Source organism: Drosophila subobscura, chromosome O, assembly GCF_008121235.1.
Source record: "Drosophila subobscura isolate 14011-0131.10 chromosome O, UCBerk_Dsub_1.0, whole genome shotgun sequence".
NCBI lineage: Eukaryota > Metazoa > Arthropoda > Insecta > Diptera > Drosophilidae > Drosophila > Drosophila subobscura.
In genome coordinates, this window is record NC_048533.1 from 13,185,172 (window position 1) to 13,207,413 (window position 22,242).

Genomic DNA, 22,242 nt, shown 5'->3' on the forward strand with positions numbered 1-22,242 from the left:
TCTCGCCTTGTGTCTATGTATGTGTGTGTTTGTGTACGTGTGTGTGTGTAATTGTATAATTGTCCTTATCAAAATATGCTCAAAATCGTTATCGTCATTGTCAAACGAGTCTGTTCCGGTCTTCAGAGCAACCAAAGAAAACGCAAAAAAGAATTTGGTTAAGTCTCGAGCAGCCTTTGGGTGCGGCTGAAGACGGGAACAGACCAGATAATGCAGATTATTGTAATGGTTGGCATGTTTTTAGAATACGAAGCAGCTCTAATTAGACGCAGGGCTCCACATAGTTGCCCGGAAAGAGGCCGGTGACGCCATCCATGACGCCCTCCCACCAGCCATCGTCGTTCTTCTTGAGCACATAAAGCACCGAGCTCTCCTGGAAGCTGAGCTCATCATCCTTGTCCGCATAGTAGTCATAAATGGCCACCACTGAAATAAATATTAAATAAATATTCTGTTCTACAGTGTATCTATTCCTAGAGATCCGCCTCACCCTTTTCTATAAAGTTCTTGGGCACCCAGCCAGGCAAATTCTGATCCTCGGGCACAATGGGCGCCAGTTGTGGGCCCGTCGAGGTGCGTGGCCTGCCAAAGTCCTGATGCTCATCCTCTGGCGGCGGCGGTGGCGGCAAAGGCGGTGACTGCGAGCCCGGACGTGCAAAATTCAAGCTGAAATGATTCCTGTGGCAAAGTCAAAGGGTTAATCAAGGTCTGGGGATAAATAAATGTGGGAGAACACTATGCAGGCGCATGCAATTTACCGATTCGGATTCCTTGTGTGTTTGCATGGGGAACAATGAAATGAGTTACATTTATGTACAGGCAGATGCAGGGGATGCAGGTTGCGGGATGCGACTTACCTGTTGATGTTGCGTCCCAGCGTATGCATTCCGATGTGACTCTGCTCGGTCATCTCGTGCTGCGACACCGTCAGCGGCGAAGGAGGAGCTGCTAAGTATCAAGAAGTGTTTATTAGCCTTCGCTGGGGTTTAGTCTCTCTGCGCGTTAACTCACGTGGCATACTGCTCCTGTCGTCGTAGGTGGTTGGCGGCGGCGGTGGCAGCGATTGCATCATGCCCGCCGAGGGTAAATTCACGTGCGTTGCTATCTGCTGGCTTGGCGGCATCGGCAGCGCACTGTAACCCGCGGCACGCTCATTGCCTGCTGCCCCTCCGCCCATGGTGGTGGTCGTCATCGTGGTGCTGGACGAGGCCGTCGACATGCGCTTCGGATGCCCAATGGGATAGTTGGGTGCATAGTGCGAGGGCACCTGCGGTGGATTGACCACCGGCGGAGTGCGATACTCCCGCGAGCTCTTGCCCAGCGTTCCGGTATTGCTCACTGATTTGCCCAGGGTGCCCGTGTTGCCCGCACGCGACATTTGCGGCGGTGTCGGTGGCTTGGTGGTGGGCGGCGGACCCACCGAAGGCGGTATTAGGGATTGCACAGACCCGTGGCTGGAGCCTCGATGCTTCTGGCGCACCTGATGCTGGGCAGAGTTGATACCATGGCCGATCTCGTCCAGGATCGAGTAGTCGATCGGCTTGCGCACATACTTGATGGGCTTCTCCGGATTGATGGGGGCCACGATCTTGAATTGCCGCGAACTCACTTTGTTGGCCGTCAAGACGCCAATTTCCCTGGAAAAAATGCTCTTAATATCGCAAAGGACACACGGGAGACACTCCACTTACCTCCTGGCCACCTTCTCCTTGTGAATGTGCACCGTCTGGGCGATGTGATTCATCTGCGACTCCATTTCGCTGAGTTGCTGCGCCTGCAGCTCCAGCAGCTGCATGTAGCTATAGGCCAGGGTGTTGATCTGGTAGGCAACGCTGGCCAGCGACTGCGTGGTGTAGTTTTTGGTAGCCTCCAGTGCCCCCTTCTTGTTGTCCGCCCGATAGTAGGTGTCCTCGCAGTAGTCGGCCACCCGCTCGAGATTGGTGTAGCTGTCTCGCAGGCTCTGGCGGCCATCGGGGATCTCGGTGCGTATCAAAGATGCTAGTTCGTCCATTATGTTGTCACTGGCCATGGGGGCTTCGGTTAACATGGGTGTGGATGCTGCCCAAAGAGGAAAAAACCATCAGCTTTGCTTCGTTTTTCATGGCATGTAAACATTTGGGGCGGGGACTGGCCTCTGCTGACGTCGGCAGCGACTGCGAGTGCTGCGCCAGCGACAGAGCCACTCTGATTGCCCGCCAGACCGTGGATAAACGACGAAACCTAATTACTACTCACTTTATTTACTATGCGATTGCACTATCAATGCGTTTTTGTGTCGATTTGGTCGCGTTAAATGCAATTAAATGCAGTTTTTTCTTTACATTTTACCAAGCGCAGCAGTGTGACCGCGGAATTATCGATATACCGTCAGACCCTCTAAAATATACCATCTCATTTTAAAAAGATACCATAAGATACCGCAGTTATACATCATATTCCTCGATGTTGATGTTCTATTTTATATTACTACCTAGCGAAGACTTTTAACACTGAAACAATATTTTAATCCGATTGAAGAATCAGTTTGGCTTATTATAAATACTCCTTTTGATTGGATTGTATACCTTATGAACTTATATTTCAGGGAAATTCTCTCCTATGCCTAATTCGTGTATTGTATGGAATTTTTCCACTGATAGCTTCATTATATTTCAGAATAACAATCGTCATCTTCTTGAATGCTTCTCCCATTAGATATATATTGTGGCATCACACTCCTGACCCCTCTTCCAGGTCACACACCTTGCCACTTTCTTCGTTGGTGTCGCGATTTTTCCAACACTCACATATACAATACAGTATATTTTGAAAATGACTATCTACATTTGAGTAAATTTCTGAGTGTCGGTCACACTGAACACCGCATTAGTAATATTTTTTTCGTCAAATTTAGTTAGCTACCTTTAAAATGTCTCATCAAACGGGAATCAGAGGTAGGTTCTTATCTGAAACCGTATAAAAAACCCAAGATTAACATTCCATTGTGCTTTCGCAGCCAACGAGCAACTGGCAAAGCTGTTTGGAAAGGCCAAAAATGGGAAATTGCGAGTGCTAAAAGTATCCATAGAGAATGGTGAGTGTCAAGTGTATATATACACATCATAAATATACTGTGTATCCAGTGATAACCACACGGCTTCCGGCCTCTCTTTCGCCCCCGCAGAGCAGCTCAGCTGTAGCGCCACAGCTGATGCGAAGAAGGATTGGGAGCGCGACTACGATAAGCTGCTAGGGCCGCTTCTGGAGGAGAATGTGCCCTGCTACATATTGTACAGGCTGGACGCGAAGATACCGCTGGGCCACAGCTGGCTGTTGATCAGCTGGATCCCGGACACGGCCAGCATACGCCAAAAGATGGTGTACGCCTCCACCAAGGCCACGCTCAAGACGGAGTTCGGGTCCGCGTACATCACAGAGGAGCTGCACGCCACCACTCTGGAGGAGACTACGCTGGAGGGCTACCGCAAGCACAAGCGGGACTTTGCGGCTCCCGCGCCACTAACCACGCGCGAGGAGGAGCTGCAGGAGCTGCGCAAGACGGAGGTCCACACCGAGATCAGCACGAACACACGTCAGCAGACGCTCGGAGGGATCTCTTGCCCCCTGACGGATGCCACGGTGGCCGCTGTGCAGGATCTGGTGCGAGGCAACTACGATTACTTGCAGTTTCGCATTGATCTGGAGGAGGAGCGCATTCATGTGTCCCATGCAGCCCAGGTGGAGCTCAGTGCTCTGCCCAAGCAGGTGCCCGAGGATCATGCGCGATACCATCTGTTCCTGTTCCGGCACACCCACGAGGGTGACTACCAGGAGTCGTATGTGTTTGTCTACTCCATGCCCGGCTACACGTGCTCCGTGCGCGAGCGCATGATGTACTCCAGCTGCAAGGCGCCGTTCCTCGAGCAACTGGCGGCCATGGGAGTCGATGTGGTCAAAAAGGTAGGTGGAAAGTAGCTGTCATTCCGTTTGCAAGGCTAATTGTTTGCTCCTACAGCTGGAAATCGACAACGGGAACGAGCTGACTGAAGCCTACCTGCTGGACGAGCTGCATCCCAAGAAGATATTGCATCGTCCGGCATTTGCCAAGCCCAAGGGCCCACCGAATCGCGGCGCCAAACGCCTCACGCGTCCCTCCAACGAAGACCAAGTCTGAATCGCAATACCCACCGAGTCCAGGCTCTCCCATCTACTACCACCTTCAACTTTCAGTTTCCTAGCAAAGCATTTAATTTATTTCTTCATGTCTTCTCTTCTCTATGTTGCGTCTTCCGTATCCAATGTCTGTATCCGTATCTGTATCTTGAAACGTATCCAAATCCTTAGTTGCACTAGGCATCAACTGAAACAACGCATAGCAGCAGCCATTGTGGGCTTCCTTAAATGTATTTCTGTCTAACTTTAAATGGACACATATGCAATTTATTTAAATTAAACTTTGATCTAAGTCTACACTTTGTCTGCTTTCTCCTTCACTGAGTCCAGGGACACATCTTCGGACACACGCTCATCGTGGGCCTTGAACAGCTCGGGGTGTTCGTCTTCTGTCATCTTCTTGAATGCCGCCTGAATGTTGTCGTCGCGATTCACTCGCCACTTGTATTGCCAGTAGCGCACCTCCTCCATGGATGTGCCCGATGCCTTCATCAGCAGCAGGGAGGCCACGCCAGCAATGCCGCCCATGAAGCCCCGATAATGCCGCCAGCAGCCATGCCCCGCAGACCCAGATTTATTTTGTATGTGGCGCCGGTTAGGGTGCCAGCGGCAAGGTACTCGTAAATGGAGGATTTGTCGCGGTAAACAGAGATGCAGGTGATGATGCCACTAAAATGGAGAGGAATTTATAATTGGGATCTTGTTTCAATTGATGGTTGAAGCACTCACAAGTAGGAGGTGGTGAAAAGACCCACACGCCAGCCCCATTTGAAGCCGCCTTTGGCGAAATTCACTGTGAACTGATCCTGCAGTTTTTTCTGCCAACAAAACTCAAAGCAATAGGATTAGAGCACACAAAAATGACTGGCATGCACTCACCTTGGCATCAAAGTGGGACTTAAAGGCCGTGGCCTGATTGTTCTCCATGAAGTTCATGTATCCCACCCGCGATTGTGTAACGCCGCCATAGATGGCTCCAATGAGGAAGCCCAGAAAGCCAGCCTGGTAAATGGAGTTGAGTTCGGAGGATATGCTGCCAAATTCACTGTTTAACCATGGGAAAGTATCATTAGACCTGGAATACTTCTTATAAGCAACATTTTACTTACTCAATCGTGAACATATGCTTCAGACGCTCGAGACCGGTTTCATTTGGTGGTTTGCTGGCCAAATAGGCTTTGTAGGTTTTGTTCTCCTTGTCGACGACGTCATCGGGGGAATCGTGAAAGGTCGGCAGGAATGCCGGCAATCAGAAACCGGCCGCCTTTTCTTAAGAAACTCATTCGAAAATCCGCGTTGCGTTGAATAACAAGAAAAAGAGGACAACATGAGAACGACCAGCTGTTGCCCGGCTGTTTTGCCAGTGCTGTAAGGTTGGTGCGGACTCACTTGCAGTGCAGACAAACGAATGTTTATTTAAAATGTAAATGTGCAACAAAACAAATTTTATTTTGCTTAATTAAATGATTTCTAGTTTTGAAATAATATGTTTTAGCGCTGATAAAATGTATCTGCATAAACAATTGTCATTTTAGAATAAAACATTGCTGTTGTTTATCTGCTGGTTATATACTGCGCGTTTTCCAACACTTCAAAACAAACGCCGCCGAATGCGGTTTCTGCGAACATTTGTTGTGAAATATTGTGTGTTTTTAATAGTTTTAATAAGATTAAATCGACTAAATAATATTTATTAGTACGCTCTAAGTGCTAGTGCACTCGAGCAAAACCAACAAAATGATGTACGACAACGAGGAAGGTGCGAAGAAAAGTTGCCACAAGGCACGCGCTGCGGCTGCAAAATGAAAACTAACATGGCGGCGATGGAGCACTAGCGCTCCGTTCGCGTTTTTCCTTTATTTGTTGCTAATAAATAAATCATTGCAGAGCTGTTCGAGGAGGAGAATGCAGAGGAGATCTCCCACGAGCTGTGGCAGGAGGCCTGCTGGATCGTGATCAACGCGTACTTCGATGAGAAGGGTCTGGTGCGGCAGCAGCTGGACAGCTTCGATGAGTTTATTCAGATGTCTGTGCAGCGCATTGTGGAGGATTCGCCGGCCATCGAGCTGCAGGCAGAGGCACAGCACACATCCGGCGAGGTGGAGACACCGCCGAGATTCTCGCTCAAGTTCGAACAGATCTATCTGTCGAAGCCGACACATTGGGAGAAGGATGGTTCGCCCAGTCCCATGATGCCGAACGAGGCGCGTCTGCGTAACCTCACCTACTCTGCCCCGCTGTACGTGGACATAACAAAGACAAAGAATGTGGAAGGCAGTGATCCCTTGGAGACTCAGCACCAGAAGACCTTCATTGGCAAGATTCCCATTATGTTGAGATCCACCTACTGCCTGCTCTCCCAGCTGACGGATCGTGATTTGACCGAGTTGAACGAGTGCCCGCTTGATCCCGGTGGCTACTTTATCATCAACGGCTCCGAGAAGGTGCTGATTGCCCAGGAGAAGATGGCCACAAACACAGTTTACGTGTTCAGCATGAAGGATGGCAAGTACGCCTTCAAGACGGAGATACGATCCTGCCTGGAGCACAGCTCGCGACCCACCTCCACTCTGTGGGTAAACATGATGGCGCGAGGCTCGCAGAACATCAAGAAATCAGCCATTGGACAGAGGATCATTGCCATCCTGCCGTACATCAAGCAGGAGATACCCATTATGATTGTGTTCCGTGCCCTGGGCTTCGTGGCCGATCGCGACATTCTCGAGCACATTATCTACGACTTTGACGATCCGGAGATGATGGAAATGGTAAAGCCATCGCTGGACGAAGCCTTCGTGGTGCAGGAGCAGAATGTGGCCCTCAACTTCATTGGAGCGCGAGGCGCCCGTCCCGGCGTGACGAAGGACAAGCGGATAAAGTACGCCAAGGAAATTCTGCAGAAGGAAATGCTGCCCCATGTGGGCGTCTCCGATTTCTGTGAGACCAAGAAGGCGTATTTCCTCGGCTACATGGTGCACCGCCTGCTGCTGGCCTCGCTGGGTCGCCGGGAGCTGGACGATCGCGATCACTACGGCAACAAGCGCTTGGATCTGGCCGGTCCCCTGCTGGCCTTCCTCTTCCGCGGACTCTTCAAGAACCTAATGAAGGAGGTGCGCATGTACACGCAGAAGTTCATCGATCGCGGAAAGGACTTCAATCTGGAGCTGGCCATCAAGACGAACATCATCACCGACGGCCTGCGCTACTCCCTGGCCACAGGCAACTGGGGCGACCAGAAGAAGGCGCATCAGGCGCGTGCCGGCGTCTCCCAGGTGCTGAATCGCCTCACCTTCGCCTCCACCCTGTCCCATTTGCGTCGCGTCAACTCGCCCATTGGTCGCGACGGAAAGCTGGCGAAGCCTCGTCAGCTCCACAACACGCTCTGGGGCATGCTGTGTCCCGCCGAGACGCCGGAGGGAGCCGCCGTCGGTTTGGTCAAGAATCTGGCACTGATGGCCTACATATCCGTGGGCTCACAGCCGTCGCCCATTCTGGAGTTCTTGGAGGAGTGGTCCATGGAGAATCTGGAGGAAATTGCACCCTCGGCGATTGCGGATGCCACCAAGATCTTTGTGAACGGCTGCTGGGTGGGCATCCATCGGGATCCCGAGCAGCTGATGGCCACGCTCCGAAAACTGCGTCGCCAGATGGACATCATCGTGTCGGAGGTGTCCATGATCCGAGATATTCGCGATCGTGAGATTCGGATCTACACGGATGCGGGTCGCATCTGTCGGCCGCTGCTGATCGTCGAGAATGGATCGCTGCTGCTGAAGAAGACCCACGTGGAGATGTTGAAGGAGCGCGACTACAACAACTACAGCTGGCAGGTGCTGGTGGCCTCTGGCGTGGTGGAATACATCGACACCCTGGAGGAGGAGACGGTCATGATTGCCATGTCGCCGTATGATCTCAAACAGGACAAGGACTATGCCTATTGTACGACTTATACGCATTGTGAGATCCATCCGGCCATGATCCTGGGCGTCTGTGCCTCCATTATACCCTTCCCCGATCACAACCAGAGTCCGCGTAACACCTATCAAAGTGCTATGGGTAAGGAATTATCTCTGGAGTGTCATTCTTGTGCTTATACTCTACTCTTTCCGCAGGCAAGCAAGCCATGGGCGTGTACATCACCAACTTCCATGTGCGGATGGACACGCTGGCCCATGTGCTGTATTATCCCATGAAGCCGCTCGTTACCACACGATCCATGGAGTATCTGCGCTTCAGAGAGCTGCCCGCCGGCATCAATTCGATTGTGGCCATTCTCTGCTACACGGGCTACAACCAGGAGGATTCTGTCATCCTGAATGCCTCGGCAGTGGAGCGGGGATTCTTCCGATCGGTGTTCTACCGCTCGTACAAGGACTCCGAGAACAAACGGGTGGGCGATCAGGAAGAAAACTTTGAGAAACCCCATCGCGGCACCTGCCAGGGCATGCGGAATGCCCACTACGACAAACTGGACGATGACGGCATCATTGCGCCTGGCATTCGAGTCTCTGGCGACGATGTGGTGATTGGAAAGACCATCACCCTGCCGGAGAACGACGACGAGTTGGACAGCAACACGAAGCGGTTTGCAAAGCGAGACGCCTCCACCTTCCTGCGTAACTCCGAGACGGGCATCGTGGACCAGGTGATGCTGACCCTCAACAGCGAGGGCTACAAGTTCTGCAAGATTCGTGTGCGCTCCGTGCGCATCCCACAGATCGGCGACAAATTTGCCTCCCGTCACGGACAGAAGGGAACGTGCGGCATTCAGTATCGGCAGGAGGACATGCCATTCACCTGCGAGGGACTGGCTCCCGATATCATCATTAATCCCCATGCCATCCCTCTCGTATGACAATCGGGCATTTAATCGAGTGCCTCCAGGGCAAGCTGGGCTCAAATAAGGGAGAAATTGGTGATGCCACTCCCTTCAACGATGCCGTCAACGTGCAGAAGATCTCTACGTTCCTCCAGGAGTACGGCTATCATCTGCGTGGCAACGAGGTCATGTACAATGGCCACACAGGACGCAAGATCAATGCTCAAGTGATTACCCATAAACAATGCCCTCTGTGAACTCTCTTTTAATAGAAATTCTCTTCTTTTCAAGGTATTCTTGGGACCCACATACTATCAGCGTCTGAAGCATATGGTGGACGACAAGATCCATTCACGTGCCCGCGGCCCTGTCCAGATTCTGGTGCGACAACCCATGGAGGGCAGAGCCCGTGATGGTGGCCTGCGTTTCGGTGAGATGGAGCGTGATTGCCAGATCTCTCACGGTGCCGCCCAGTTCCTCAGGGAGCGTCTGTTCGAGGTCTCCGATCCGTATCGCGTTCACATCTGCAATTTCTGCGGCCTGATCGCCATCGCCAATCTGCGCAACAACACGTTCGAGTGCAAGGGCTGCAAAAACAAGACGCAAATCTCCCAGGTGCGCCTGCCCTATGCGGCCAAGCTGCTCTTCCAGGAGCTGATGTCCATGAACATTGCGCCCCGCCTGATGGTCAACTGACAGAGCGCTCCACTTAATTGCCCTAGGCCCAAGCTGGGGGAGCTCCTCCCAGCAGCTCCCATTAGCAGTTAATTATTAAATTACCATAATTGACACTCAATTTCTTTTTGGCTCCCCTCGCGCAACTGGAGCAAATGCCTGGGCTGCATTTTAAAGACCACACCAGACGTGCCACGAGCCATCGGCCTACAATTATTTCTCGGCGAAAGTCTGACAAGAGTTGAACATTTTCAAATGGGATGTGATTTATTTGCTTATTTCGCATTGCTTTCAATCGGGTATGAGGCCTATGCTGGACGATTTGGGTTTAAATATGAGTGCAAACTGAACGTGTATCAATAAAAATAATAATAATAAAAGAAAATAATCAAATCTGTCTACAAAAGATAGGCGTTCTTGATGGAAGTTGATGTCAAGTTTGCTTTGGTAAGTTAGATCAAAGTTACACCTGCTTTGAGTGTATCTCACAATTCGACTTTGTGTAGAAAGCATTTCCATTTCGATTTATGTTTTGTTATGCTTTTTGTTGCTTTCTTTGATTTTGACGTAATGCTTTGGCCCGTGGTCTGTGACGCCCAATGACAAAAGGGATTAGTTCTTTGTTGCTGCCTGGCGAAGCTGGAGATGGAGATGGAAGTGTAGATGGTGGTGGAGGTGGAGAGCTGAGGCTGGAGCTTTAGTTCGACGTGCGCCGAAGCCGCCAATTGAGTGACAGTTATTAATTGCCGCTTGACGTGGCTCCCAGCCCCCAACAAAGTTTATGTCTGAGCCCATGTTGATGCGAATGTTGATGCTGATGGCGAAGGCGATGGCGACGCTGACACCCATCATTCAGCAGACTGATCCGAGCGGGAGCGCCTTTGCCTTGTTTGATGAATAATTGAAATTGCGTGTAAATCCTCCCGCAAAGTGTCTCTGATAAGAGGTTCAGCAGAGCGCCCCCCGTCGCAAGCACAGAAGCAACAACGAGAAGTTGCACTTAAGCATTCCTGAGGTATGGTATTTATTTATAGCTTCTTAAAAATAACTTAAATTACTTCGGTGCATCGTTAAGTTGCAGCGAATTCTCGCCCCTGCTCCTACCACCTCCCTACGTATCTCCGTTGCGGAACACACTGATGGCATAGAACTCGGGCACTCTGTAGACCTTCAGGCGCTCGTGACTGAAGCGCCCGTTGGTGCGGGCCTTCACGTAGAAGAAGTCCTTCAGGCCCAGCTCCTTGCGCTGCGAGGGCTTCTCCTCCTCCATTACAAGGCGCTGCTGCTTGGGCCGGTAGCCGCTGGACTTGTCCTGCAGCAGCTTCACGAAAATGATGTCCCTGTCATCGTTGCCCCCCAGGGTGCGTGCCTGGTAGAGATTTGCACGTTGCTGCGGATAGATGAGCAGTGGCTGGATGGGCAGCACTTGACTGGGCGTTGTGGGATATGCCTCCAGCTCATCCAGCTCATTGTCGCTGAAGCGCAGTGCAGGAGCTGCCCAGGATGACTGTACGGAGACCAGCAGCACGACAAAGGTGAGTGTGTGTCGAAGGAAAGATGAGAGCTAGTTGGAGACAAAATAAAGAAGCTGTTAGAAAGACACTTATTTCAGAGAGAGAAAATGCTAATCGGGAAATCAGTTATGCCTAAAAATGACTCATGGTATAATAGAGAGGATAACCAATTAGTTGGGAAAGGTTCAAAAGAATAGAGAAATTTCCTGATTATCCTTGGGTAAAAAGAGAAGAGGTAACAGTGCTAAAAAGTCTGAAGAAAGCTATAATCAATGCTCGACATTACTTAATACTCATTGGCGATAAATCTTGCCAAAAATATAGAACCAAGTCGTAACTTTAAACAGCGATAAAACGGGGATTTGCATTTCTAATTATATGGAATTGATCGGCAGATCTGAATCAGCTAATTGAGAAATGTGTCCAACCGGAATCGGTTCCAGTCAAAACACACACTTTGTTGGGGTGATTCGACACTCTTTATGGATCGATTCTTGTCTTTGAATTACCGTTTTCATTGCGTTTGATAAATCACAGCTCAAGTTCGCTCGACAAAAATGTAATTTGGTGATATTGTAAGCGGCTTTATTTTGTATTTTTGGCACTCTTCTTGCTCTTGCTCTTTCGGCCAGTTAAAAAAGAAATATCACAGAGTCGGAGGCGGCGGCGGAACGATCAAGCGCGACGTGCAAATGTCAGAGGCAGACTGGCGTGCGACAAGGCCAAGCGAACTTCATTTACCACCGAAGTCGGGCCTGAAGCTGTAGCTGTTTGCTGAAGCTCGAGAGCAGAGGCAGAGGCTGACTCTGGAGTCGGACGGGACTGGAGTTCCATGTAGTCACGAGCAGCAGCAGAGCTTCAGTCAACAAATTGCAAACGTTGTGCAAACGCAACGCCAAAGAGCTTCTGCTGCTGCTCGGGGATCACTCATTATTTGTGCTATTAATTGATCAGTAGGTCGGAGACTCGCACGGGTCAATGCTATCAGCATACAATGTTTTTCAATCAATTTGGTTTTAAGCGGCACGATGAGCTCAGGCTTCGTTCCAGGCTTACATTCAGCAGCTGTTGCCGGTAATTTTATGCTGTGATGTCAAATTTATTATTATTACTGCCTCTGAATGGTAAGCAAAATAAATATTTTAGACAGAAAAAAAAAAAAAGACACTCATAGAAGTATACTTAGGCACGTAGAAATGCTTAATTAGCAAATATTTGCGCTGCCTTGAGTTTGGTAAAGAGTTTTGCACATTTGCTGGATAGTTTTACGAGTGTTTGTCTTTTTTCTTAACAAGTAATAATTGAATAATTTCTATGCTTAAACGAGAGGCAACCGATCAAGATAAATACATTTTGTGTGTAGTTTCTACTGCTGCTGAGTGCTGTCATATTAATCATACGCACCTGAGACCAGCTGCAAATCAATTACAAGCTCGAGTACGAGAGCCACACCGCTACCAAAGGAAGGCCACCATAAGTCATCATACCCCTTGCAAGTGTAACACACAATAAATAACCAAGAGTAATTGTAGCCACATAACAAGAGCTGTCAACAGGCGAAATTTAATCGCTTTAAATGTGAAATTATGGCCTAAATGTTAACGGCAAGAAAACAAACTGCCAAAGAAAATAATTACAGTTTGGAAAACCCATCACCGCATAATCAAAACACACATTTTTGTCGCCCGATTTCGCCCGGCCATAGATTCGTGACTGATTAATTGCAGCGCATCTGAAGAGAGTCGGAGAGAGACTCTGCTCATTACGGCAGTGGGTGTCCGCACTTTGCATATTTGATTTGTACTTTCGTTTCGGACTCGTTTTCGTTTTGGCTTTATTCTTTTGGGCCGAGAAGCGGACGCTCCTAATGAGACCATTCGCATGCTTTCGATGGAATCGTGTGAAAGGTGGAATACTTAAGAGTATGTTTGTTTGTTTCTACATACCTCTAAAGCTATTGCTACTGTTTACCAGTCGAAAAAAAAGGGAAAGCTTTTCGATTCGATTTGAGAGGTGTCGGCATCGATGTTTGTGGCGCCAGTATTAGCCACAAATTGTGGTTTATGCGTCTGGCCAAAAGCCATAACCATAAGCAATGGTATCGGTTGTGCGAGTGGGGGAGGGAAACGGGAATCCCCAACGATGCGTGCTGGTAGTGGAGTAACAGGTGTCGTGTAACATTGTCAGCATTCAGGGATTTGCGGCGGGGGATTAGGTGGCCATCAATGTGCGGAGACACAGGCAAAGGTTAATCCGAAACGGCAAACAATGTGAGCAAATTTGATTGTAATGAAAATAATATGTCAGTGTACACACACAGAGTATAGAAGGGGTACGGAAAGGGCACTCTGATGTGGTTATTGAATTGGTTGTTTAAAATGTAAATTCAATCGGTACTTTTTGTCTGATGTACAATAAGTGGAAGAAAGTCAAATATTTGCTAATAAAATCACAAAGAGCAATCTGTTAATGGGATAAATACTATCAGTACATATGTATGCACATTTCATATTTATGGTTTTTCCTCATTTGCTATTTGATATTTTATATAATTTGTAATATAAACAGGAAGGTCTGACACGTTGATATTTCTACATATTTATTTTTCATTTTATTAGTTTTGCTGATTTATATTTATTTAAACGCTAACGAGCGGGGGAAGGTAGGAAAGCGAATCGAATTGCTAATGTTTTGGTTGGATTTCGAATCCACATTTTACTAATGGAATTAGTTAACAATTTTTTACATTTCGCATATTTTTGCGTGTTTTTTTTTGCCAATATGTTATGAAACTGTTGAAGTTTGTGGAGTTTTATTGTAAAGGTATTAATTATATCACACCTGAAGATGCAAAAAAACATGAAAACATAAAAGATAAAAGGGGAAACAAAAAAAAAAGACTAAAGTTTCATTAATTGAATATTAAACATTAAATTTACAGCGAAACAAATAATAAAGCCTAAAATTTCTGCTCTTTGCTGTCAACTCTTTCGCTGGTTTCTGTTGCCATTTAAATCTTTAACATATGTATTTATTGTTCGTTTTAAGCTGCAATAAACTTTATGTTTCAGGTTAATCGCGGAAGCCTTAAAGGCATTAATTGTGCATTGGGAAATAAATAATCCAGATGTGTTATTTTTACATTTAAAACACACATTTTATGTGTATTTTCTCTTGTGGAAAATTTTGATTTCGGTTAAAGTGCAGAGCAATAATCCCCGATGGCCAGATTTAAGCGGATATTTCAGTTTCAACACCTCTCGGCGCGACAAGGAGATTGCACAGTTTTCAGACAGAGTGGAGCCTCATTAGCATTGTTAATTGATAATTGTGTGTGTGTGTGTGTGGGGTGGGGTGGGGTGGGGTGGGGTGTAGGAGTCTGGCAAAGTGAGACAGATACAATTTATAACAAAATAATCATAATTCTGTTGGGGGAAACAGACCAGGCCTCTCTCTCTGTCTCCCTGTAATATTATTCATGTAAATGGCGAATGTTTAAGGGTGGCAAGTATCTGTGTTTGTGACAGGGAAGTATCTGTCTGTGTGTGTTTGGGGAGCCTCTGCTCTGTCTATGGCTTTGTTCAAATAGGAAAAGCCAAAAGGTGCTTAAATATGAAATACGATGACAAGACAAACGGCGGAGCCCCGACAAGCGAGGTTTGCTGCGCGTTTTTAATTACCATAATTACATAACTGCACACACACACTAACTCCCCACTACACACACACACAGGCACGCACGCACACGCACACTGGAGAATGTGGTCCGCGCCTGAAAGTATGCAATAATGCGGTAAATAAAACAGATGGAACATTTAGTAGAGGGTAAGGCAGTATATTCGCACCCTCTAAAGTCCAAAACACATCCTTACCTTTTATGCAAGATATCCCGTGACACCCTTCCGTGTATCTGAAAGATGGTCTGAGGCAAAGGACCCTCTTAACTGTTGTTATCGCATAAACTTAAATAGTTTTTGCCAGCCACTTTGCGGCTTTTAAGTTATTTTGCGTGCACCACTTGAGTGAAGCACTTTTATTTTGGTCGAACAAGGGTTCAACAGGGGGCTCAAGGGTCACATTCTCTGCATGTGTCTGTCTGAGTGTGTGTGTTTAAGGGGTTTGTCTTATGGAATGGTACCCGGGCTTAGTTTGACTGTCTAACTGGCTCTCTGTTAATTAAATTGCGAGTCTTCTCACACTCGCATACTCGCACACTCGCACCTCTCAAAGCCAATTCTTGGCCGCAAATTAAGTCAAAGTTTTCCATTTCCATTTACTGCCCCTTCTGCACCCCCCTGATGGTGTCTGCCGCTGTCTGCTGCATAATTTCCAACACTACCCACTGCTGCCGCCGGCTGTGGGAATTTCCTTCTTGGCCTCGTCGCGTGGCAGTGGCAAAAACCTGGCTAAATGCTTTGCTATTAATTTTTCGTGGCATGTCGGTTATTAACCTGCCTCCTGTTTGCTACCTTTTCTGCTGGCTGTTGCACTCATTTTTTTTTTTCTTTTAGTGGGCGTGAAAATGCCATGGGCGTGGTTGACACAGTTTGGGAATCAGAACCCGAGACAGAGGGGATTGGTGTGGCGCAAAACTAATTGAAAAATTGCCCAGCTAAGACTGTAACGCCTTGAAATTTTAAATTAAATTGGGAAAAAAAAGATTGCCATTGGGGATTGGTTCATAAAAATGATCAATATGTAACATAATAATTAAAAAAAAAATAAATGGATTAGAATGCCAGAAAGGATTGCCTCATTATCCCTTTTGCCATCTTCAAATCGTTCTGGTCAGCAATTTGTCCACAGCTTATTGACTCGAGTCTGTGGACACGTGACTGCGCTTGGAATTGGCTTAATGGCCATCAATAAGTTGATGATCGAAATTGAATTTCGGTCACATCTTCCATTGTCGGACAATCGAAGTGCATTTTGGCTTTCATAAATAAATAAGATTGTTAAATTGTCCACGCTCCAAAAGCTTCAGGCTTCAGTCCCATTCCGAGGCCAAGTACGAGGCCCAATCCGGGTCTGTGGCTCCGTGTGCATGACTGCCCCAGCGACTGTCTGCCACCCTCTGGACCTCCCCGTTCTCGTTGTAAATGCGGCTCGACAATTTGTATGTTTGGCCAACTTCCCCTGAACTCCCTGCCTCCTGCCTGTTTGTCACTTTCTGGCATTGGATTTGAATACGCTTTCGATGCTCATCACGTTGACGGTCAAAAGTTGCCTTCGGTCGAGGTCTGGGCATGCTGGTTCGGGTCCTAGGGTCTCGACCACTCTGTGGATCAAAGGCGCATTTAAGCAGCTTACCGCAAAATGAAAAGCGATTGAAATTTTCATGAATTTCCACACAATACCCTCCTCCATTCCATTCACAGCACTTGTTTGCCAACTTTTCAACCAACAATTAGTGGGAGCGAAGCGGAGCTTTGCAACTGTTTTCCCCGCCGAGCCATTAATTGATTTTCGCCCTCGGTTTGATTTTCAATCTTGCAGCGTTCCGCAAACTCAAGTTAAATGTGGCCAAAAACCAAACAACTGCAAACTACAGAAAAAATACCCCGGATGTGTAGACGAGCAGCAGAATCTCTCTCAACTTTGATTGCAAATTTCTTTGCCTTCATCGATACAATTTGTAGCGCCCCTCTCTTTCGCTCTCTAACTGTGTGTCGGTCGTCTCCTCTTCCCACTGTTCGTTTTTTCTAATTTTTTGTTGCAGTTCCTCTGGTTGGATTTTTTCTTTTTTATCATTCTCTTCTTCTATTTTGCTTTGCGTGCCAGCCTTTCTGTGTCCAGGGGCGGATTGGTTTGAAATGGGATGTGACCATTTAATGACTTATTTATTGTTGGTACATTAGCTTTGGGAGAGTGCAAATTTGATCTTTTAAATGATATTTATCATAGGATGAGTTGTGTCACGCTATAGGCACCATTATTCTGATTGCAGAATGGAGTAAGTGTAGATCTGGAAATAGGAAGTGTGACACGTCATCCTCTAAAGTTAGATATTATATATCCATGGCTGTGGGATATCCACTGGGTATATAAACATCATTGAAAGCAGCTGTTATAATCATAAACATACTCAAACTCTCCAGCTGTGAATCCACTCCTGGGCCCTGCATCATATTCATTTTTGCATTTCCCTATACTTTTTATACCCGGTACTCGAAGAGTAAATAGGGTATATTGTATTTGTGCACATAACGGTTGTATGTAACGCACAGAAGGAAACGTCTCCGACCCCATAAAGTATATATATTCTTGATCAGCATCAATAGCCGAGTCGATTGAGCCATGTCTGTCTGTCCGTCTGTCCGTCTGTCCGTCTGTCCGTCCGTCTTGTTGAGCGCCTGGATCTCAGAGACCATAAAAGCTAGAGCCACCAAATTTTGCATCCAGACTTCTGTATGCTCACACTGTTACAAGTGTATTTCAAAAATGAGCCACGCCCTCTTCCGCCCCCGCAAAAGGGCGAAAACCTCCCAAATCTACAATTTTAAAGATAAAAGAAAACTAAAAACGCCATTCCGTAGGGAATGACCATATCTATCTGATCACCAAATTAGGATCCGATTGGATCATTATTATGGCCACAATGAAGAAATTAAGTTGCAGTGGCTAAACCCACCCTGTCCAGCAGCTTTTGTTGCTTTTACACATTCTCTCATTCACACTCTGCTTCGCGCAGTGGCAGAGGCCTCTTCCCCTGACACGTCTCTGACTCATCTTCTGCCACGACTCTGCCGCTGCCTCTGCCCTGACTCTGCAGTGTGTGTCTCTAGGGGAGGGTGGCGAGCTAAAGGAGCGTGTTGGCGTGAGTAGTGTTGTTGATGTAGATGACAGATGAAGAGAAAATGTAAAATTTGACAAATAACCGCTAAGTTGCAGATGTAGTACTGAGTACCGGGTATAAGAGTTGTGACGCGGCTTAAGACGCGTCTCACAACGTTCCTCCTCGTTTTTTCTAGATTTAGAGGGACCATTTTTTCAGGGAAAGCCCGGAACTGGCAAAAGTGTTGCTTGCAAATGTTTACAGTTTAGTTGTGCGGATGTGATAAAAACAATTTGATTGCAAAATAAACTGCACAGTGCACTGGTCCGAAAGAGAGAGAGAGACAGAGGACATCCAGACTGAGGAGGGGAACTGTAAAAGAGTTCGGTGAAAATTGATAAAAAGAAAAATCTGTGATTGGGCAAATGGCAAACAACGTGCTGGAGCAAAAACAGAGAGCACTGAACCGGAATGCAGATGGGGAAATGTTTGATTGAGTCCGAGTTTGTATTGATTTCGGACATCGGTAGGCGAACACCAGACTGCAAACGGAAATTCCTCCAAAAATTCCACAAGGAAACTGAATTTTTGCTAACATCAAAGATATGTACATATGAATGTATACATATAAATGTGTGAATGTGTGTAAATTTACTTTTGCCAAAACTGCAGCTCACTTTTGCCTCAACATTTGATGGATGTTTGATAAATCTGGGGTGCTGATTCAGTTCCGCAATCATTCGATGGGTTAATTGGTTTGCAGAGTGTAAACCCCACAACTATAAGGATATTCCATAAGGCATGATCCAATGAGAGAGTGTGTGAAATGAAATTTACCCAAAAAGACCATTTATTCTTGGCTCTACTCCATTGATTATTCAATTTCCTAATCGGTAGCTAACAATTCTATTTACCCCAACCCTTTGAGTACTGACCTTTCTTGACAACCAATTAAATGTTCAAGTCAAGCCAAATCTATTTCTAGCATAACTCAATAATTGACTTAAGTGAATAGTTCTGACAGTTTGTTAACTTTTGTAATGCAAGAACTATGTTTGCCCGAATCAATTACGGAATTACCAGCGATTATGAATGAGTTTATATTCAAATATATTAGTGGCGTAGTTTATCTTAAAGTAAACTTCACAGTTAATGGTGCATTGAACCCTAAGCTAATGCCAACAATATCCACTTTCAACTATCATGTAAGCTAGAGTCTAAACTTCCTTTAGCTAAAGCCCTTACGGGTCAAATCTGTGTCAACTTTGGCCAGTTCCTTCGTCAGTCTCGTCCGCCTGTGCGCCTGTCAGTGGGTGAGCTTTGTGATTAATGGCTACAGCTGGAGGTCGGTTGAGTTCTATGGGCGACTAAACGAGCACAAAAAACTCATTAACGCACTTGCAACATGTCCTAAATATAATATTCATAATACATAGTTTCTCCATGGCTGTCTCTCTGTCTTGCTGTTTGCAAAACATATGCAAAAGTTCCCGAAAGCTGTAAAAAAGGACAGCTAAAACTGAAGTAGAAATAAAAGCGTTCTGTATGTCGGCCATAAGCGTAAACTTTTCTGTGAGTGTTGCCTTTATGCAAGTTACGTATGAATGCGGGTGCAGAATGGGGGATGCGGGTGCAGAATGCCAGATATGGGGGCGGACACCCACATGACTCCACGTATTCGCATTACACATGAGTGAGTGTATTTGTGAGTGTTGGGGTGTGTGTGTGTGGAGGAAAAGCGCATGTTTAACATGAATCACAGTTAGTTTCGGGATACTTTTCCGCTTTTCCGACCGGGCAATGTGTACATAAACCACAAACGTGACAACAAAAATGCGGGCGCCCTTTTGGCCTTTTCCTCTCGGTAAATATGTGCATGCAAGTACACGTGTGAAAAGTGACAGAAGCATTGACAGGAAACAAAACTGTCCACACACAAAAAACACCCAGATACTCGTACGTAAAACTATACAGGAGCAAAACCCAAACGATGGAAATGTTGGCCCGTAGCAAAAAGAACCTTTACTGCGGCCAGGGATCATGGTCATGGTCGTGCGAGCAGATAAGGTGCGGATTCGAATGCGGATGCTCATATGTGGATGGGGGGATGTGTTCGGATGTCAATGCGCCAGCCAACTTTTATTGATGGCCAAAACCGCAAACTTTTTGGGGTCATTTCTCTTCGTGTGCAGGTCTTATTAGTGCTGTCTCATTGGGTTCCAGAGTTGGAACTAGTTTTTACAAGCGGATTTTATGGGTAGTTTGATAGATATTATTGCTGGGTTTTCTAGGGATTATTTTGTAGATTTGCATGCATACAAATATTCTTGGTAAATGCTCTGTGGATAGCCTTAATATATATTTTTTTATTATTAAACTGCTCTCTTATTCCCATTGCAGCTCCGCAGCGGAACCACTCAGCACCATCGATATCTGATAGCCCTATCTGTCTCGCATTTGTATAATGCCTGTCCCTCGGGTTCTTTTGTGTGCTTAGCCAACTGTCAGGCGACTGTCAATTGTTAATTAAATGTATACCCTGGCCAGATGTTGCTCCCCAGTTCACTTGATTTGTTTGACCAAGCGGCAAGTCTCCTTCGCACCGGACTGCTGCTGTCAGCGACACTCAACCCACAGCCACGCACTCTCTAGACATTTGTAGATACATTTATTGCGAAAGTTTCGTTCAATTTATGTAGGCTTTATGTTAATATTGTTATGGCCTTGACAGTTTTATTGCTCTGAACTAATAACTTAATTGACAATGAAGATGCGCAGGGGGAAGCTGTGTGTCTGTGTGTGCACCTGTTGTCGTGTAATAGTTGTAATTTATGCCCGACCAAACCCCCAACCCAAACGACTCGAAAACGAGTAAACGAGCATCAATTAATGCTGCACAATTTGATTTATTGGCAAATTATGTGTAAGTGAATTATCGATATGAAACCCAAAAGCTGGCAGCATATTTAAACAGTTTACAGTTAATGGATGATTGTTTCTGTCAGTTGTCTGAGCCTCCAATTATGGCCAGAATGTCCATGAAGATGTTGATTATGTCCAGGTATAGATTCAGGGCAGCAAAGATATACTCCTCGGGACTGATGGAGTAACGGTGGCGGCCACCCATCATCAGTTGTGTGTCGTAGATCAGGTACATGGAGAACAGCAAGGCGCTGGCCGAGGCGTAGATGAGGGTGATGAGCGTGCTGCCACCCACAAACGCAGCCACAAGGCCAAAGATCAAGAGAATCACCAGCAGTGTGATGAGCAGGCCACCCATCATGGTGAAGTCGTACTTTGTCTGCATGGCGAACAATGTGAGGGCCAGGCAGACAGCAGCCGTGATGCCCACAGCCATCAGGACCTCTGCGGGAGCAAAGCGACAGGCCGATACGCCCAGCAGCAGGGACTGAGCCACGGTGAAGCCGCCCAGGAAGATGAAGTTCTGCGGCGTCTGGCGGCGCAGACTCTCGCTGCACACCAGCCCCAGCAGCGTGGCCACCATCAGCAGCAGCGCCAACCAGAACACCCATCCATTCAGCAGGGCGTACATCTTGACGTTATCGTTGAACACAAAGATCGAGACGGCTCCGAAGGTGGCCACCAGTTGGGCCATCAGTATGAGGTAAACCTTGCGTATGAATCCACGTCGGATGCTGTCATCGTTGAATCCAATGTTCTTCGGCTGACCCTCGGGATCGCCAGAGCCATACGATCCGAATGGCCCCATGGGGAGCAGCTCCGCTTGCTGTCCTCCCAGATTTCCGTACTGAATGGGTTGACTGGCCACTTGCATTGTTAATAATTATTTGTTTTGTTTGTTCCTGAGTGTTTAGCTCCCAGGTTTGAAATGAGAAAACGAATCAAATGTTGATTGGAAAGTCGGAGATGATTTGATTTGGCTTAAAGTCGTTTTTGATAGTTGCCTGTGATATATCAATGCGGTATCTGCTGGCCAACAAACTCTGCATTTGAGTCTTCCGGCGGTAAAAGGCGCCGACTGTGAATAGAAGCTCCGATTTGGACAAATGTACAAGCGCCAGGCACAGGAGAGACACCCAACTATGCAGGCGATCTGCGCAGCAAACATCGGGAGCAGGGCAAATGCTCATACAAGCCAGATAAGACGTTGAGAAGATTATCCTGGTGAACGCAAAAGCATTTTACAGTAAATAAACGGTAGCAAAATCCACAGCATACATCAGTTAACAGTTTCACAAGCTTATAAACATCAATTTATTTTAATTTACAGGCGATATTAAGTTACATAGCAACCACCTTTTGACTCAGTTGCGCATATCGATATC

At 46.9% G+C, this 22,242-nt stretch overlaps 6 protein-coding genes and 1 long non-coding RNA gene across 10 annotated transcripts; 3 read left to right on the forward strand and 4 right to left on the reverse strand.

Annotated features, from left to right (window-relative positions):
* Positions 1-14: 14 nt before the first annotated feature.
* Positions 15-2,372, reverse strand: LOC117896211 (abl interactor 2). Of its 4 annotated transcripts, none has more exons than XM_034804342.1 (7): positions 2,236-2,372; positions 1,692-2,058; positions 1,012-1,637; positions 858-945; positions 759-770; positions 491-678; positions 15-426 (listed from the first exon to the last, which is right to left on the reverse strand). In XM_034804342.1, exons 2-7 carry the CDS (start codon positions 2,045-2,047, stop codon positions 263-265), a joined length of 1,434 nt encoding a protein of 477 aa, XP_034660233.1. In that variant the 5' UTR covers positions 2,048-2,058; positions 2,236-2,372; the 3' UTR covers positions 15-262. The 4 variants fall into 4 exon arrangements, with proteins under 4 accessions (XP_034660233.1, XP_034660232.1, XP_034660235.1 ...); XM_034804341.1 differs by having other exon boundaries at positions 858-948; XM_034804344.1 differs by lacking the exon at positions 759-770.
* Positions 2,373-2,813: 441 nt separating this feature from the next.
* LOC117897585 (twinfilin) lies at positions 2,814-4,451 on the forward strand. The gene is made up of 4 exons (XM_034806539.1): positions 2,814-2,933; positions 2,996-3,073; positions 3,164-3,939; positions 3,995-4,451. The coding sequence occupies exons 1-4, from the start codon at positions 2,909-2,911 to the stop codon at positions 4,151-4,153; spliced, it is 1,038 nt and encodes a 345-aa protein (XP_034662430.1). The 5' UTR covers positions 2,814-2,908; the 3' UTR covers positions 4,154-4,451.
* Positions 4,363-5,521, reverse strand: LOC117897586 (RPII140-upstream gene protein). Its single transcript, XM_034806540.1, is given in 6 exon segments — positions 4,363-4,688; positions 4,691-4,821; positions 4,882-4,970; positions 5,032-5,197; positions 5,262-5,389; positions 5,391-5,521. Coding segments are annotated over 6 exon segments (801 nt in total). The 5' UTR covers positions 5,436-5,521; the 3' UTR covers positions 4,363-4,446.
* Positions 5,522-5,742: 221 nt separating this feature from the next.
* LOC117896648 (DNA-directed RNA polymerase II subunit RPB2) lies at positions 5,743-9,762 on the forward strand. The gene is given in 5 exon segments (XM_034805095.1): positions 5,743-5,911; positions 6,040-8,208; positions 8,265-8,990; positions 8,993-9,198; positions 9,263-9,762. Coding segments are annotated over 5 exon segments (3,528 nt in total). The 5' UTR covers positions 5,743-5,889; the 3' UTR covers positions 9,668-9,762.
* An 881-nt stretch (positions 9,763-10,643) lies between these two features.
* LOC117896436 lies at positions 10,644-11,900 on the reverse strand. The gene is made up of 2 exons (XM_034804764.1): positions 11,670-11,900; positions 10,644-11,210 (listed from the first exon to the last, which is right to left on the reverse strand). Exons 1-2 carry the CDS (start codon positions 11,676-11,678, stop codon positions 10,758-10,760), a joined length of 462 nt encoding a protein of 153 aa, XP_034660655.1. The 5' UTR covers positions 11,679-11,900; the 3' UTR covers positions 10,644-10,757.
* Positions 11,800-12,323, forward strand: LOC117896437. Its single transcript, XR_004649032.1, has 2 exons — positions 11,800-11,908; positions 11,947-12,323. It is a non-coding gene; the product is annotated as an uncharacterized LOC117896437 (long non-coding RNA).
* Positions 12,324-20,873: 8,550 nt separating this feature from the next.
* LOC117896647 (protein lifeguard 1) lies at positions 20,874-21,779 on the reverse strand. Its single transcript, XM_034805094.1, has one exon. The coding sequence runs from the start codon at positions 21,729-21,731 to the stop codon at positions 20,937-20,939; it is 795 nt and encodes a 264-aa protein (XP_034660985.1). The 5' UTR covers positions 21,732-21,779; the 3' UTR covers positions 20,874-20,936.
* Between the last annotated feature and the right edge of the window lie 463 nt (positions 21,780-22,242).